The 13,320-nt window shown below is 36.2% G+C and overlaps 2 protein-coding genes across 3 annotated transcripts; both read left to right on the forward strand.

The window, feature by feature from the left end:
* The first annotated feature begins 7,304 nt into the window (after positions 1-7,304).
* LOC113492762 lies at positions 7,305-9,711 on the forward strand. Of its 2 annotated transcripts, none has more exons than XM_026870417.1 (3): positions 7,305-7,964; positions 8,907-9,096; positions 9,332-9,711. In XM_026870417.1, the coding sequence occupies exons 1-3, from the start codon at positions 7,722-7,724 to the stop codon at positions 9,631-9,633; spliced, it is 735 nt and encodes a 244-aa protein (XP_026726218.1). In that variant the 5' UTR covers positions 7,305-7,721; the 3' UTR covers positions 9,634-9,711. The 2 variants fall into 2 exon arrangements, with proteins under 2 accessions (XP_026726218.1, XP_026726217.1); XM_026870416.1 differs by lacking the exon at positions 7,305-7,964 and adding an exon at positions 8,134-8,800.
* A 1,156-nt stretch (positions 9,712-10,867) lies between these two features.
* Positions 10,868-12,715, forward strand: LOC113493579. The gene is made up of 3 exons (XM_026871619.1): positions 10,868-11,508; positions 11,827-12,094; positions 12,360-12,715. The coding sequence occupies exons 1-3, from the start codon at positions 11,236-11,238 to the stop codon at positions 12,674-12,676; spliced, it is 858 nt and encodes a 285-aa protein (XP_026727420.1). The 5' UTR covers positions 10,868-11,235; the 3' UTR covers positions 12,677-12,715.
* The last annotated feature ends 605 nt before the right edge of the window (positions 12,716-13,320 follow it).

The following is a 13,320-nucleotide window of genomic DNA, read 5'->3' on the forward strand; positions in this document are numbered from 1 at the left end:
TAACAACGAAGCGAGTGGTATAGTCTACTTCACCTATCGTTAAGACTAATTTCATTATCTAACTGTGTCTACTAATTTAGGTATCTATCTACTATTAAAAATACCTTTATTGCTACCAAAACAAATCGTTTCATCTAGTTTATTAACTTCTGCTATTCAAATAACTTAGGAATACACTTGTAAGTTTAATGAAATCTAACCACTTGTGGTTTCAGTGCTATGTTGGAAGTTTGTTGTGTGGCAGTATCACATCGTTATAATTATTGCTGCATGTTCCTTTAGGTAGAAGAAAATTGTATTAAATGTGATCAAGTTTATGTTCATAACCTGAACGATAAATAGTACAGAGCTTTGAAAATTTCGATTTTTTTATTTATTTTCTTAAAAAGCTCACTTTGGATAAAATTTGGTGATTGGCAAATAGCCCAATGATACAACCGAAAGCCTTCCCGTTTATAAATAAAACTAAGAAATAAGAAGAATTAAAGCGAAAGCCTTGTCGACTGCCTACTTATGTCATTCAAAGTAGGCAGATACTCCTAATCACATATTTATTTTATTCCACTTTTGACCCTCCTTTGTTATTAAAGCCTTATTTAAACATACTTTATCTAGCAGCAGCTTGTATCATCACGAAACTTTTTCGCTTTAAGCCGGTGCCGTGAACGGAGAGGTAGTTACGTCCGCTGTCGATCGCCGAGGCTAGTCAGAATATGGAAAGCACCTGACCTTTTCGTCTACTGCGCATGCGTGATGTTCCCCTATCTCTTTCGGTTGTCATAGAACAGATGTTTTCAAATCGATAGCTCTTCAGCTCTCTGCTGCCCTAGTATGAAGTCGCCCGTGGAAAATTGTTGCCGCCCTACACGAACATTGCTGGGCGGGTTTGGGCGGAGCGGAAATCCGCCTTCTAGTCATGCAACTATTTTCTCTTAAACAAATTCTCATTTCACTCAATTATGGATTATTCGCATCTGCTTGAATGTCCTTGCAAACTTAAATGATTGATTAGTAAGTCAGCTTAATCCGAAACGTTGTATTGAGCTGGGTTGGGCTTAAAAATTATAAACGAGAAACTTATTAATCCATAATTTTATATTGATTTAAACGCAACAAACTATTTAGACCCGGTATCTTTTATTCGTTATTGTCAAAATGGATTGTTATAAAGCTATAAACTGAAAAAAAGTTATACTAATTTAAAAGTTACTGAAAAGAATATAAGTACTTTAAGACATCTTCACGTAAGGAGGTTTCGTATTGTTAAAGAAATCGTTATCTTATATCCAAGAAGATTATAGTTGTTTCTAAATAAGAGAGCCCAAAAAAGTTCTCTTCGAAAAGAAGCCTACTCAAGTTATTATAAACCTTCGAATATACTCAAATACCCTTTGTTTCTATGAAGCCCTAGTAAAAGCGCCACGTGACGGCGACTCAGCCCGCCCTCGGAACACTCTGTGGGCGGCGCCCAATTTTCACGATTTTCCCACGGAATCTCGGTTGGATTTTAAAACTTTAATCCATATGAAACTAAAACACACACATTTAAAAAAATAAAATGTGTCCGTGGAAATACTGGCCGATTTACAAAAAAGTTAAAGCGAAATGTTGGTCTTCGAATTTCGAAATGTCATTTCATATTTCCAAAAGATTCTTTAAAATTTTATTGTTAGTTCTTAAGTATTTTTTTGATTGCTTCTCTTGACTATAAACCAAAATGTTCAAAAATCTAAGTAGGTTAAAATAAAAATCTTTCAGAAGTTATGCTAATTTGTTGTGAATTGGAATTTTCTGTTTCCTTATCTTAACTTTGAAGTAATTTTTTTATTTATTTATTAATTTCTAACGCGCCGAGTCGTTAACTAGAGAAAATCGTGGGAGGAAGCGTATTTTTTTTCTGCAACAAAAAGCGTAGGAGTCGGCAAATCGCTGGAGATTTACGAATACCTTCTAAGTAAATTATTTTCTTAGTTTGTTTTATGTTTAAAATTAATGTAGGTGAAAGCCAGCAAAAGGGTGAAACAACAAAAAAAAGAGTTCATGACACCTTCATACGATTTGTACTAGGGCGCTAGTCGACGACAGAGCTTCGATGAAAAGCATGGAAAGCACGTCTCTCTACTCAGTTGTTTATTGAGGGTGAAAAATATTAAGGATTGTGTCGGGGAGTTTTCACTAGCGATACATTTTTTGTAGTCTGTTAGTGTTTTAGGCACGTAGGTACACTAAATTAAAAAACTTTAGTAACTTAAAATGCAGTACAACCTCAGTTTTAAGTTACTAAAAACGTAATCTTGTCTAAGAACATTAGTCTTGCTAAATTAATTTTAAGCCTTAATTTGTTTCTATGACAGACCTGCTCAGTTAGTGATTTCAATAATGCTACGGCCTGCCTTTTTTAATCATACCACAAAAGTGAGGACGCAATGTTTTAGTGAGAAAATAAAAGAAAAGATTTTAATCCACAAAATTAGTTCATCAAAATAAAAGCTTTGGCTAATATTTTGTAATCAATCAGCTAATTCATAGACCCTATTGACACCTAAAATATATCTCCAATCAAAGTATGGAATACTTTATATCCAAATTGTTCTAAACGGTATCGTCGAAACTCTTCTAATATCTGTGTTCCTGGTACAATCGACCTCTAGCGCGGACAGAACACCCCCGATGAAGAGCGTTTCATCCTTGGGGTTTAAAGGTCACACGTAATAAATATCACTAAAAAGAGATGGAGATATATTATTTTGGCACGTACAAGTATTTTGCATAATATCCCTCCTGCATTTTTATATCATTGCATGATGGAAGGGTTGTCTTGTATTATTTGTTTTATGCAATAAAATGATAATCAGTAAGGTAGTAAAGTAAGGTATAGGAAATAATTAAATAATAGTAATGAGCTTCATAAGAAAATTGTTACGAATGTTGAATATTCAAGTGGCTAGACTAGTTGAGATACGGGCTCTACGTGTCTTATTATAGTTTTAATACTATTTAAGGTTTGAATAATAATATTATTTAGGTATTTGAGATCTATTTCATAGTAGTATATAGTGTTGTATTCTAAACAGGAAGCTACTTTAAAATTAACATAATAAATATCATTGAATACTATGAAAATATTATTTTATTGCTAGTTTCTCTGATTTTAGCATAGATAAATATTTTCATATCAAAATCTATTCGATCATTCGTCCTGTTGAATTTTTTTGTATAAAACAAGAACAGACAAACATGTTCATTATGAGCAAATTGCATTCCCTAAATTACTGTTGCCGTGGACTTAGACTTCAAAGATCGATCGCAATTATAAAGTAGAGAACTAAGTCAATAAAGAGAATATTCAAATTAAATCGTTTGCAAAGCAAAAGCATGATTGACGTCACAACATTCACCCCCGGTAAGTCACCCTCGAGTACGCGGCCGTACCCGACAGCGCCGACTCGTGACCCTTTGTACCAGGGCAGCATACAACAATGGAGATAAAACAACCCCTATGGCTCACTCGAACGTCATTTATCGATCGTCGTATGTCTGGCTATAGAATGCGCTAATGCAGTAGATTCGGAACTTTGCAAGTAAAGCGTTTTGGACGAAGTTTGTCACGATGAATTAAACTCACTTATTTTCTGAATCTATATTTTTTAGCGTTTTTTGTTAAGAACTTTTGTTTATTGAAAGTATAAAGAATAAATTTAGTTAGTACAACAATTAAAATTAAATGATCACCTAAATAGTTTGCTTTAAATAGTATCAGAATTTCGTTATCTATCTGTTTCAGTATATTGTAATTACAACACTTAACACTGTTGTACCTTATCAAAGTAAACACATGCACGCTAATGTTATTTGCTTATCACCAATGTATCGCCCTCATGCTTTGTTATCATTTTATTATCAATCCCCCAGTAGTTTCGCAAAGCACCCCCGTGTAGGTGTATGACGTCATCTCCCCATCTACCCGACACCCACCACCCCCTTGATAGTTAGACAAAACTATTTCCACCTACTCACTATCCTGCTGCCCTATTGTGTTACACTAGCAAGCGCGGGGCGCTCGCGTTAGTTGTCAACTAGTGGCGTATACAACCCTTCTCGGGGTTTATGCTACCCTGGTAGCTTCGTAGTCAAAGCGTTACGTCACTACGGAGCATGTTGGAGGACGAGTTTTAGCGACTACGACACTCTGTGGGGGCGCTACGCATACTTGCTGACAAAGTTCTACAGCTACGTATTATGGTTGTTAGTGAGCTTGCAATTTCTTTCAGTTGCAGTTTTCTTTTTTCAAGTATTTTATGAATTTCATTTTTTCTGTAACCGTGATGAAGTTTTTTTTAATGTTTTTGAAAAAGTAGGAACTCGTTTTAAGTGTTGTATGTACTTTGTTTCAGGATGAGTCTATGATAATCAATCCCAGAATTTATCCCAATATGACTAGCTAGAACTAAGAAAATCGACAGCTGTTTAGCCCGATATATTTTTTGTATATCTATCAAACTTATTTATCATTGCAGTAAATGAAAGCACAGGTGAAATAAAAAAGCCTTTTTGCTTGAATTTTGCTCGGGTTCCTAAAAGCTCAGGCTAAAAGGCTTTTTTATTTATTAAAAAGAACAAGCTACTTACAATGTCCCAATCGTATTACATTTGGTTAACAATGATGTTTAACAGTCTGTGTCTGACATACAACGAAACACCACATACCTTTAATTACTCATCGAATCAACTTTGTTATTATGAAATATCATTACAAAAAGAAAGCAATAAATAAACATAAGTATTATTAAGAAAACCATTTAAATAAATATACAAATAATCTTAGCAGTTTACAACAATTTTACGTTTATTTAAACACTAGCTTTACTCTAGCGATAGTTGGTAGAGTAGTTACGGAGCTCATAGCAATAAAAATATTATAGTAGGTAGCGCTATGGTGGCTGAAAACGATAACATCTCGTATTTTCTGCTCTCCTGGTCGAAATAACCTCTGAACCGCTGACGCCGCGTCCGGCCCACGTACCGCTGAAATATGAGCGCCGGCCCTGGAATGAAATTACGTTTAGAATTTATTTTTTACGCTGCTACTGTTAAATAATGAGTTAATTTTGTGTTTTTACTTTAACTTCTTAAGAGAATATTAGCTTGAAATTAACTTGTTGAGTCGACCTTGAGAAAATAATTTCCAATCTTATTGTTTTCAAATATCGAACAATTCAGTCCATCTTGTTTTTCTTAATTACGAAATATTTACAGAGCACGTGACAAGTTGAAACACCTTATTTCAAAGAAAACATTGTTTTAATGATTACCAAAATGAATATAATAACAATATAGTTATTTACAAATAGCTCATTTAAAGTCATGTATTTAAACGGTCACAGTGTCTACAATCATTTGATAGAGACACACTACGAGAAAAGCGTAGCGTAGCTGGCTGTAAGTCCTCGTAGCGGCTACGCGTGTAGCCTGAAATATCGACCCCCGTGTGACGTAGCATTCGCGCGACTACTCGTCGTTTATGTAGCCTTAGTTCCGAAAACCACAAAGCCTTTGGGGTGGTATTATTCGCAATCTAACGTAGAATCGGTAGCCTAATAGGCACTAATAAAAAATCAGAAAAAAGTAAGTGTTCAGTAAAAAGACAATACATTACGCGAAAAAAATAGAGAAATGATGTTGAATTAGTAAAAGGAAAAAATCACAATAGCATTAAATACTAAAAGCAATTGATTAATCTCTATTTAGTAAGACCGTCGCGGTTTGAGGTAATAATTAAAAAATATACCAGACAGTATTAATTTATTTGATTGAATTGTTTGCATAAGGCAGTTAATTTATATAAGCCAGAAAAAAAAGACTGCACAAATGAAAACATAACTTTGCACTTGTAACTGTTTTGTAAAAAAGATAAACTTTAATGCGTTACCGCGGAAATGCCTTTTGCTTGCCACGGTAAAGAAAAACAAGAACGTTTGTTTTTATCGCGCGCCATTCTTTTGTTATTCTCATCGTAGTCATGAAATTATCTCGATTGTCGGGGTTTATCTCGAAGTCGCAGATTCTCGATGCCTAAGTACCAAGAGACCAGACACGGTTAGAAACGTTGTTAGACTAGATTTAGGCTGGAACTTCCCCAACATATGTATGTTTCCCCAGTATTTAGGTACATGAAGTACCGGCGCGGTACTAATGTCCTTAAAGTGCTCAGTGACTTGGTGATGAGTCAATGAACCTATTAACAGGATAATATATAATATAAGATCGCTTTTTTGTTACCTGCTTTTGTAATTATTCTTTTTATTTAGTGTTAATAAAACATTTAATTGTTGAATCGGTATCAAACTTATATATTTTCTTGTAAGCAAAGCTTAAAGTAGCCGTCCCTATGGTTCTATGTTTTTAAAGACAAACTGAGCAAGCGCTTAAAATAGTGTTGCATAATGTTTTTTTTTAACTTAAAGTAAACAGGATTGTTTTCATAGCAATAATCAATGCCGGCAGGTCCGTAAGCAATAATTAGTTGGTTTATTTTAAAACTTGCAAACTTATACAACTACTGCATTTTTACAATAAGAAAAGCTCTATCACTAACGCACCTAGCAATATTACAGTAAAGTCAAGCCGATCATTGATAGCTTAGAAACTATTTCTCGTGTCTATCGTGCGTCCGTACCTATAGTTATGTCGGTAGATACAATTTGATAAATGTGAGATCCTCAAAGCCTTGCTGCCTTAGTACAAAGGCTCCGTCCACCGGAGCTTGGGACGTCACTTATTGCGCACGAACTACGTCACACATGGTACTTTATACCTACCATTACTATAGAGATTTAGGTAATATTTTTGTATTATTACTCTGCAAATAAAAGCTCTTATCGCCGTAACATTGAATAAAAAGAAAAAAATCTAATTAGTCAGACAAATAACATTGTAGTTATAACCTGTTTATTTTTTTAAATGCAAAGTTGCGTGTTCATCCACATTTACAACTCACACGTACGATTTCGCGTGCACACAAAAGCGTGAACAAATCAATACGCACAGTGTACGCGATATCGCGAGTCGTGTCGTGAGCGCGGCCCGATCGATAAGGCCCCTTGTGACGTCAGAACTCTCTATTGATTTTCTCCGCCTCGTACCCTAAAAGTTCTGCTACCCTGGCATCTAAGTATGCCGGGAAAAGCTTTGCTCTACGGAAAACTTGAGAAGGCGCTGGAAAATTCTTAAAGGTAACTTGATTTCTTTTCGAACCTTATCAGTTGGATTCATTATTTTACTGTTTTAAAAGAGTACATGAACATTTGTACAAGTAGTGTCGAGAAAATTACATTATTGATTAGATTTCCATATTCATAACAATGTACAGGATTGGTGTTGTTTCAATACTATATATGGATACATGCGAACAGGTCCACTAACAGAATACATTATGTAGTTTAGTTGCATCTGCCTGACGTGAGGGGACTGTCAACGTGTTGATAAAGTTTATTAAGGAAGTATTCCCGCATAAGTAGTAAATTACCACGAGTGAGGCATCGCCAGTCGAGTGTTGATCATTTGGGCTCCCGCCCACGTGTACCAGCCACTTCGCCTTCACTCTATCCGCCGGGCTAATCTGTAAAACATCTCCTCCCGCGTCTAGTCGCCTGGTACCGCCGGTTCAGTTTATCCGAAACTTTATCCGATATTATCCGGGTAATCCAGGGTCGGTTAATCCAATGGCGTTCAGTAGCATTATACTGGTTTTCGTGTGTATTAGTTTAGTGCAATGTTACAGTCAATACAGTTTTGAAAGTCACAAATACTGCGACGACCTGTCACCGTATTATGGCGATATCAATCTGGACCAAATAGCTGGTGTTTGGTATGGTGTTGAGAAGATACCTCACACGAGAGGTGAATACAAAATAGAATATACACAGGAGTGTTTCTACATCGACATCAAGGAGATAAATATTGAGGTTTGTTTACATCTTTATTTTAATTTAGTATTTACATTTGGTGTTAATAGATGAGTGAATGATTTTGTAGTTTCTTTGCAGATTTTTATTAGTATTAGTCATATTTATTTGTGTTAGGTTTAATGTAGCTGTTTTTTTAACTACATTCTACGTTTTTTCTATTGATGCCATTTGTGATTTCTTGTACAAATAGTTTGGTATATGTTGTGCTAATTTACTTTGTGGATTTTAAAATCTTAATATCGTTTTATATAATAGTTGACAAGTGTCTCAAAATTAACGTAAAGAAACAAGAGAATCAGAAACAGATTAGAAAAATCATCTTTAACAAGATGAATCATATTTTTCCAAGCAGGTTAAAGGTGTACCGGTAACATGTAAATTAGTTCATTACGGCCAGTATAACTCATTTGAAAAGTCCATACATAACAGGACACGGGGTTCGCTGAGTCAATTAATAGGTTAATCGTAGTTCATGTAGTACGTACTTAAGATGTAATGCACGCAAGTGGGGTGACTCCAGACCTTAATTAATCAGCCGGTGTCGTGTGACCACACCGTCCACGTTACCTACAATATTGATAATGGCACACTTTGTATTAATCGCATTGTACTCGGGCGTATTAAGCACATTAGCTGCCAACGTCAACTTTTGTCAGAATTTGAACCCGACTCATGATTTTGATGAGGAAGCGGTACTGGGCATGTGGTACGTGCACGAGTACGTATATCACAAGGAAAACGTGACGAAAACTGATTCCAACCCGTACTGTCCTATCATACAGTTGAGAAAGTTTGAAGATTATGTGGAAGGTGGCCTGCTCACTCACAACTTAGTGAGTCGATATGTTTTCAATAGTAGCGAATAAAGCCCGAATTTTATAGGCACATAAATCAAACTATTTTTTCCACTTAATAATGATTTATCGTCTTTATTTCCAGCCAACTCCGCCGACCCCGTACCCTCACCTGACCAACACGCCGTACGTGCACCGGCCATACACCATGCAGGAGCCGTACCGCATCCGACACTTTGTGCTGGAGTGGCACGAGGGGCTCTGGCAGGACGACTACCACATCAAGGTCAACACTTCACACAAAGGCTTCTGGGCGACTGATGTTCCAAATAGATGTAAGGCTTTTTAATTGGTGCTATTGAAATATGGAAATTTTCAAATCTAAAAACAATTTTACGATCTGATCGTTGGTTACCTTGGGCTTAGATCTTCAGCCTTTTTGAGAAAATGTATTTAAAAAAACTGGATTGAAATGTATTTTTTTCTTTTTAATAATAATAAAACATTTTATGCTGAACTATTATTTATACTGTGGATAATCATAACATACTTCTTCGTTTGTCTTTACAGCTGTCGGTGACATGTATCGTTTCTTCGGAGGTGTGATTCAAGTATTGAAGGTCGCAAACAACCACCTGGTGCTAAACTTCTGCATGAGGCTGCCGAACTCACAGCTGTTCAGCGTCGTGCTGTCCAGAAACGAGAACCAGCTGACGCCCGAGGACCTGGCCAGCATTCACAACGTGTTTACCATGAAACACCTCTCCACATCTGCGCTCAAGAGAGTTTGCGAGAATTCTGCCAACAAGAGCACGATATCAATGTTATTATTCTTCATCGTATCTTACGCAATTTGGGGTTCTCGAATTTAAACCTTTTAGACTCAAATGTTTGTACGATATTTGCTATATTTTTGTATGAGAAATGAGAATAAAATATTTAATTATTTACTATGGAATTACATTATTTTATCAATTTCAAATGCTACCTAGGTACCTAGATGGATCTTTACTCGCAAATCCTTAAATATTTAGCTAGTACGTACTTCTGGAAGTTCTGGAGGTAAAATCTCATCTCCGGTTTCGTCCAATAAGGATTAGGCTGGCTCAGGTATTCAATTTAGACTTACTATCATTGTTGAACAATAAAGCTTATTCTGCAAGACTTCTCTTAGACTCTACATTTTGTATAAAAACCTGAGAATATAACTCAGTTGTTATTTGTAATCGGAATATTTATTTTGGTACCATATCAGACAAAAATGTCGAAATTACAAAAAAAACATTATGAGATTACCACGAAAGCTACACGACAAAAAAGCTATTTAAATAAAACCGGTCAAGGGCAAGTTGGAAATGCGACACTGAGGTTCCTCCTAGGTCCCGTACATACAGGTAAAAGAAAAACAAATAGCCAAAAAAAAAACCCGAATTAAATTTATGAGCGTAAAACTGTTTTGGGAGAATTCTTAACTTTTCAGAGTTTAACGACAGACAGGTGAACGAAAATATGGACAGTCGGCGGAGCCTTAAGGATTTCGTTTTTATGCTTTAGGTAGGAAACCCTAACAGCACTAAGTATCTTTGAATGATTTCGAATACCGTTTATTAAATAAAATCAGGGCATGGAACTAAATTCCTAAATATGTTAAAATAGACTAAGCCTCGCTTGGCAGCTAAAATAACTCTCTGCAGGAAAACAAATGATATGTACCCGATTATACTTGAATTTCACAACATGGGTTAGTTTAGTGTCCTACATACGTCAGAAGAACACCCACAAGTGTCCTAAGATAATCTGTCTGGTGGATAATTAGCAATTTAGGGTTTGAAATAGAATCAATCGGAAATACCCTAGATTACTGAGTTGCGTATAATGATGAGCTGAATGACCTCTAACGCGCGTGATCAATATAGTCATATAATCTGGCAGGGATGATGTCTGATGGCATATTCTTTGAAACTGTCAATAGTATCACAGTTGTATAAAAACGTTAAAAAGTAAAATCTGTTTAAAAAGGTTTTTTTTTTAATATTCTCTGTTTTTTATACAAATGATACCTAAGCCAATTTAATGAATTAGGTACGTACTGTTTTTCAATATATTCGACAAATAAGTACTGCCCGAAGTTACTTTTCCACACGAGCGAAGTCGCTCGCATGTATAACTTTACTTTATTATAAGTAGTAATAATATGTAAAAAAATCGTTATGTTTTATATTGAGTAGGGTATGATATAAATCTACGCCTTTTGAATATTTAAACTACGACCAAATAAGTACAGAGTTATTATTAAATCAATCTAAGCTAGTTAGTCGATGTCACAGTCAATCTCCGGCCAAAAGAGTATATCACAGTCTGAGTCACATTGCATTGCGCCATGCAACGCACTACCTGCACCAATTCGCTAATTGCCCCCGCTTGAGGCCGACGCCTTACATACTCCCAGTGGGTCCGAGTAAAACGTAGTGTTTATGTACTCCTTGGGCCCGAGTGCGAACATGCTCTGTCCAATCGCACGTTTGCTCCTCAATCTCGCGTATATTATAGGGGCACATAGCTTCTGTGGCGACAGTATCAAGTGGGCGCACCACTTTAACATCGAGGATGTGTACGGCATGTGGTATGGCGTGGGGTACGCGCAGCACACCCCCGACATGACCAACAAACCTAACGAGATCGGCTGCGTCACGCTCCACATCACTGACGTCACCACTGAACCCCAAGATGATTGGCTCGACTGGTCTGTAAGTACAGATTTGTTTTTTACAATACTTTACCACGTTACATTAAGTAGCTTTTAATTTAAGAGATTTAACTTATCCTTTCCGTGATTGTAGTAAATTACGAACACAATCATTGTGTAGTTTTTGAAACTATTGGGCGTGTTTTTGTAAATAAGATGATGTTTACAAAAATTATTGTGAAATAAAATGATTTAAGACATGTTTAAATACCAAAAAACAATGTCAAATAATTTAAAACACAAGTCTCTTAGTTTCTGAAAATGTTTCGAATGTTTTATGGTTTGTAATCGTGTATGTGACTATATTGTATGTTTGTAGATTCAAAAGCATAACTATTCAGACGAAAAATGGCGTTCTTACAAGAACAATCCTTGGGCGTCTGACGAGGTGATATCGGGCTCGTGGCTGGACATCCCGGTGAAGAGAGATGTAAAGAGGAGCATCTACGAGAGGCGGCTGCGTGTGGTGTGGGATGAAGACGGCCAGTCCATCGAGCAGAGCTATGTGTACACCCCGGAAGCGCCCGGCCTGTGGACTGCGGACCAGCGGAGACCCTTAGAGAGGAAAATGATGGAACAAGGCATAGGTTAGTATTACAATCCGCTTATAAGTATTTTCTTTTAAAAGGTTTTGAGAATAAAGGTATAGAATATGAGAAAGGTCCTTGTGAAACAAGAAATAATTAAAAAAGAAATTATACGTAGGTATTGTTTTTTTAGATTAAGATGAATATACGGATAAATTCATCTTAATCTGACCAATTGAAAGTATCCTACTGTAAAATTTTTCATCAATGTTAAAACAAAAAGCTATCGATATTCTGAGAGAATTTCATTAAACCTTATTTCCAGATTTATGGTATCCGGACGAACCACCAAGACATCCTCAAGTCATCCGCGTCTTGAAGGTTACTCCCCAAGTCATGATCATCAACCACTGCTCGGACATCGGCGGCGGCGTGTTCTCCCTGATCCTCAGGCGGTCTCCCTCGAGGGTCCACCGGTGGGAGTGGTACGACTACAAGCGACAGTTCTATAACTTCGACCTGCCTAATGTCCAGCGGTATTCTGCAGTCTGTGCCGGCTGCATGGAAACCAGCTCCATGCTTTATATAGTCATCGGATTCAGCTTTGTTAGAATGGGCATAAGGTTTATTGTACTAGGATAGGAATATAAAACCTGTAATAAAATAAATTATTAAAGTAAATATGTTTATTGTTTTAGTCCCTATAAGTTGAGCTGAAGAGGATGCCCTACGGAGTATCATGGTCGCTTGGGTAGCCTGTTCATCTCACGTCGTCAGTTATCTCTGATAGGTACACCTGTTGGAGCTGAGTTGACAAAATATAAAAAAAAAACAATGTAAAACAATCCTTGAGAATTGAGTCATGATTATGTGTATCTTGCTAGTATAAATTATATAGTAACTATCATCGTTACAAATTAGCGAATTTCTACGAATTATGCGCAGACCTTGGTATAAATAAAACAATGATGATCTGTTGCCTTTTATTTTTGAACATATTGCTCAATGCATATAAATATATAGATAATTAAAGTATTTTCAACTTAAGAATTCTTTTATGACAGAGCAAAAACATAACGCTCCTTTTAAGCAGTCGGTCTAAGGGTATCTAAGGTGTCAGCATCCTTCATTCAAAATTTCATTGAAATCAGTCCAGTCCTTTGATCATTTCAATACACGTTAATAGAATCAACATCTACCTAATTAAAAGATAAAAATAAAAAATACCAAAAAAGTCCCCAAAGAATTATATAAATTAGTCACAGACGAACGCACGACCCACGGGT

Source organism: Trichoplusia ni, chromosome 4 (assembly GCF_003590095.1).
Source record: "Trichoplusia ni isolate ovarian cell line Hi5 chromosome 4, tn1, whole genome shotgun sequence".
NCBI classification, from domain to species: domain Eukaryota; kingdom Metazoa; phylum Arthropoda; class Insecta; order Lepidoptera; family Noctuidae; genus Trichoplusia; species Trichoplusia ni.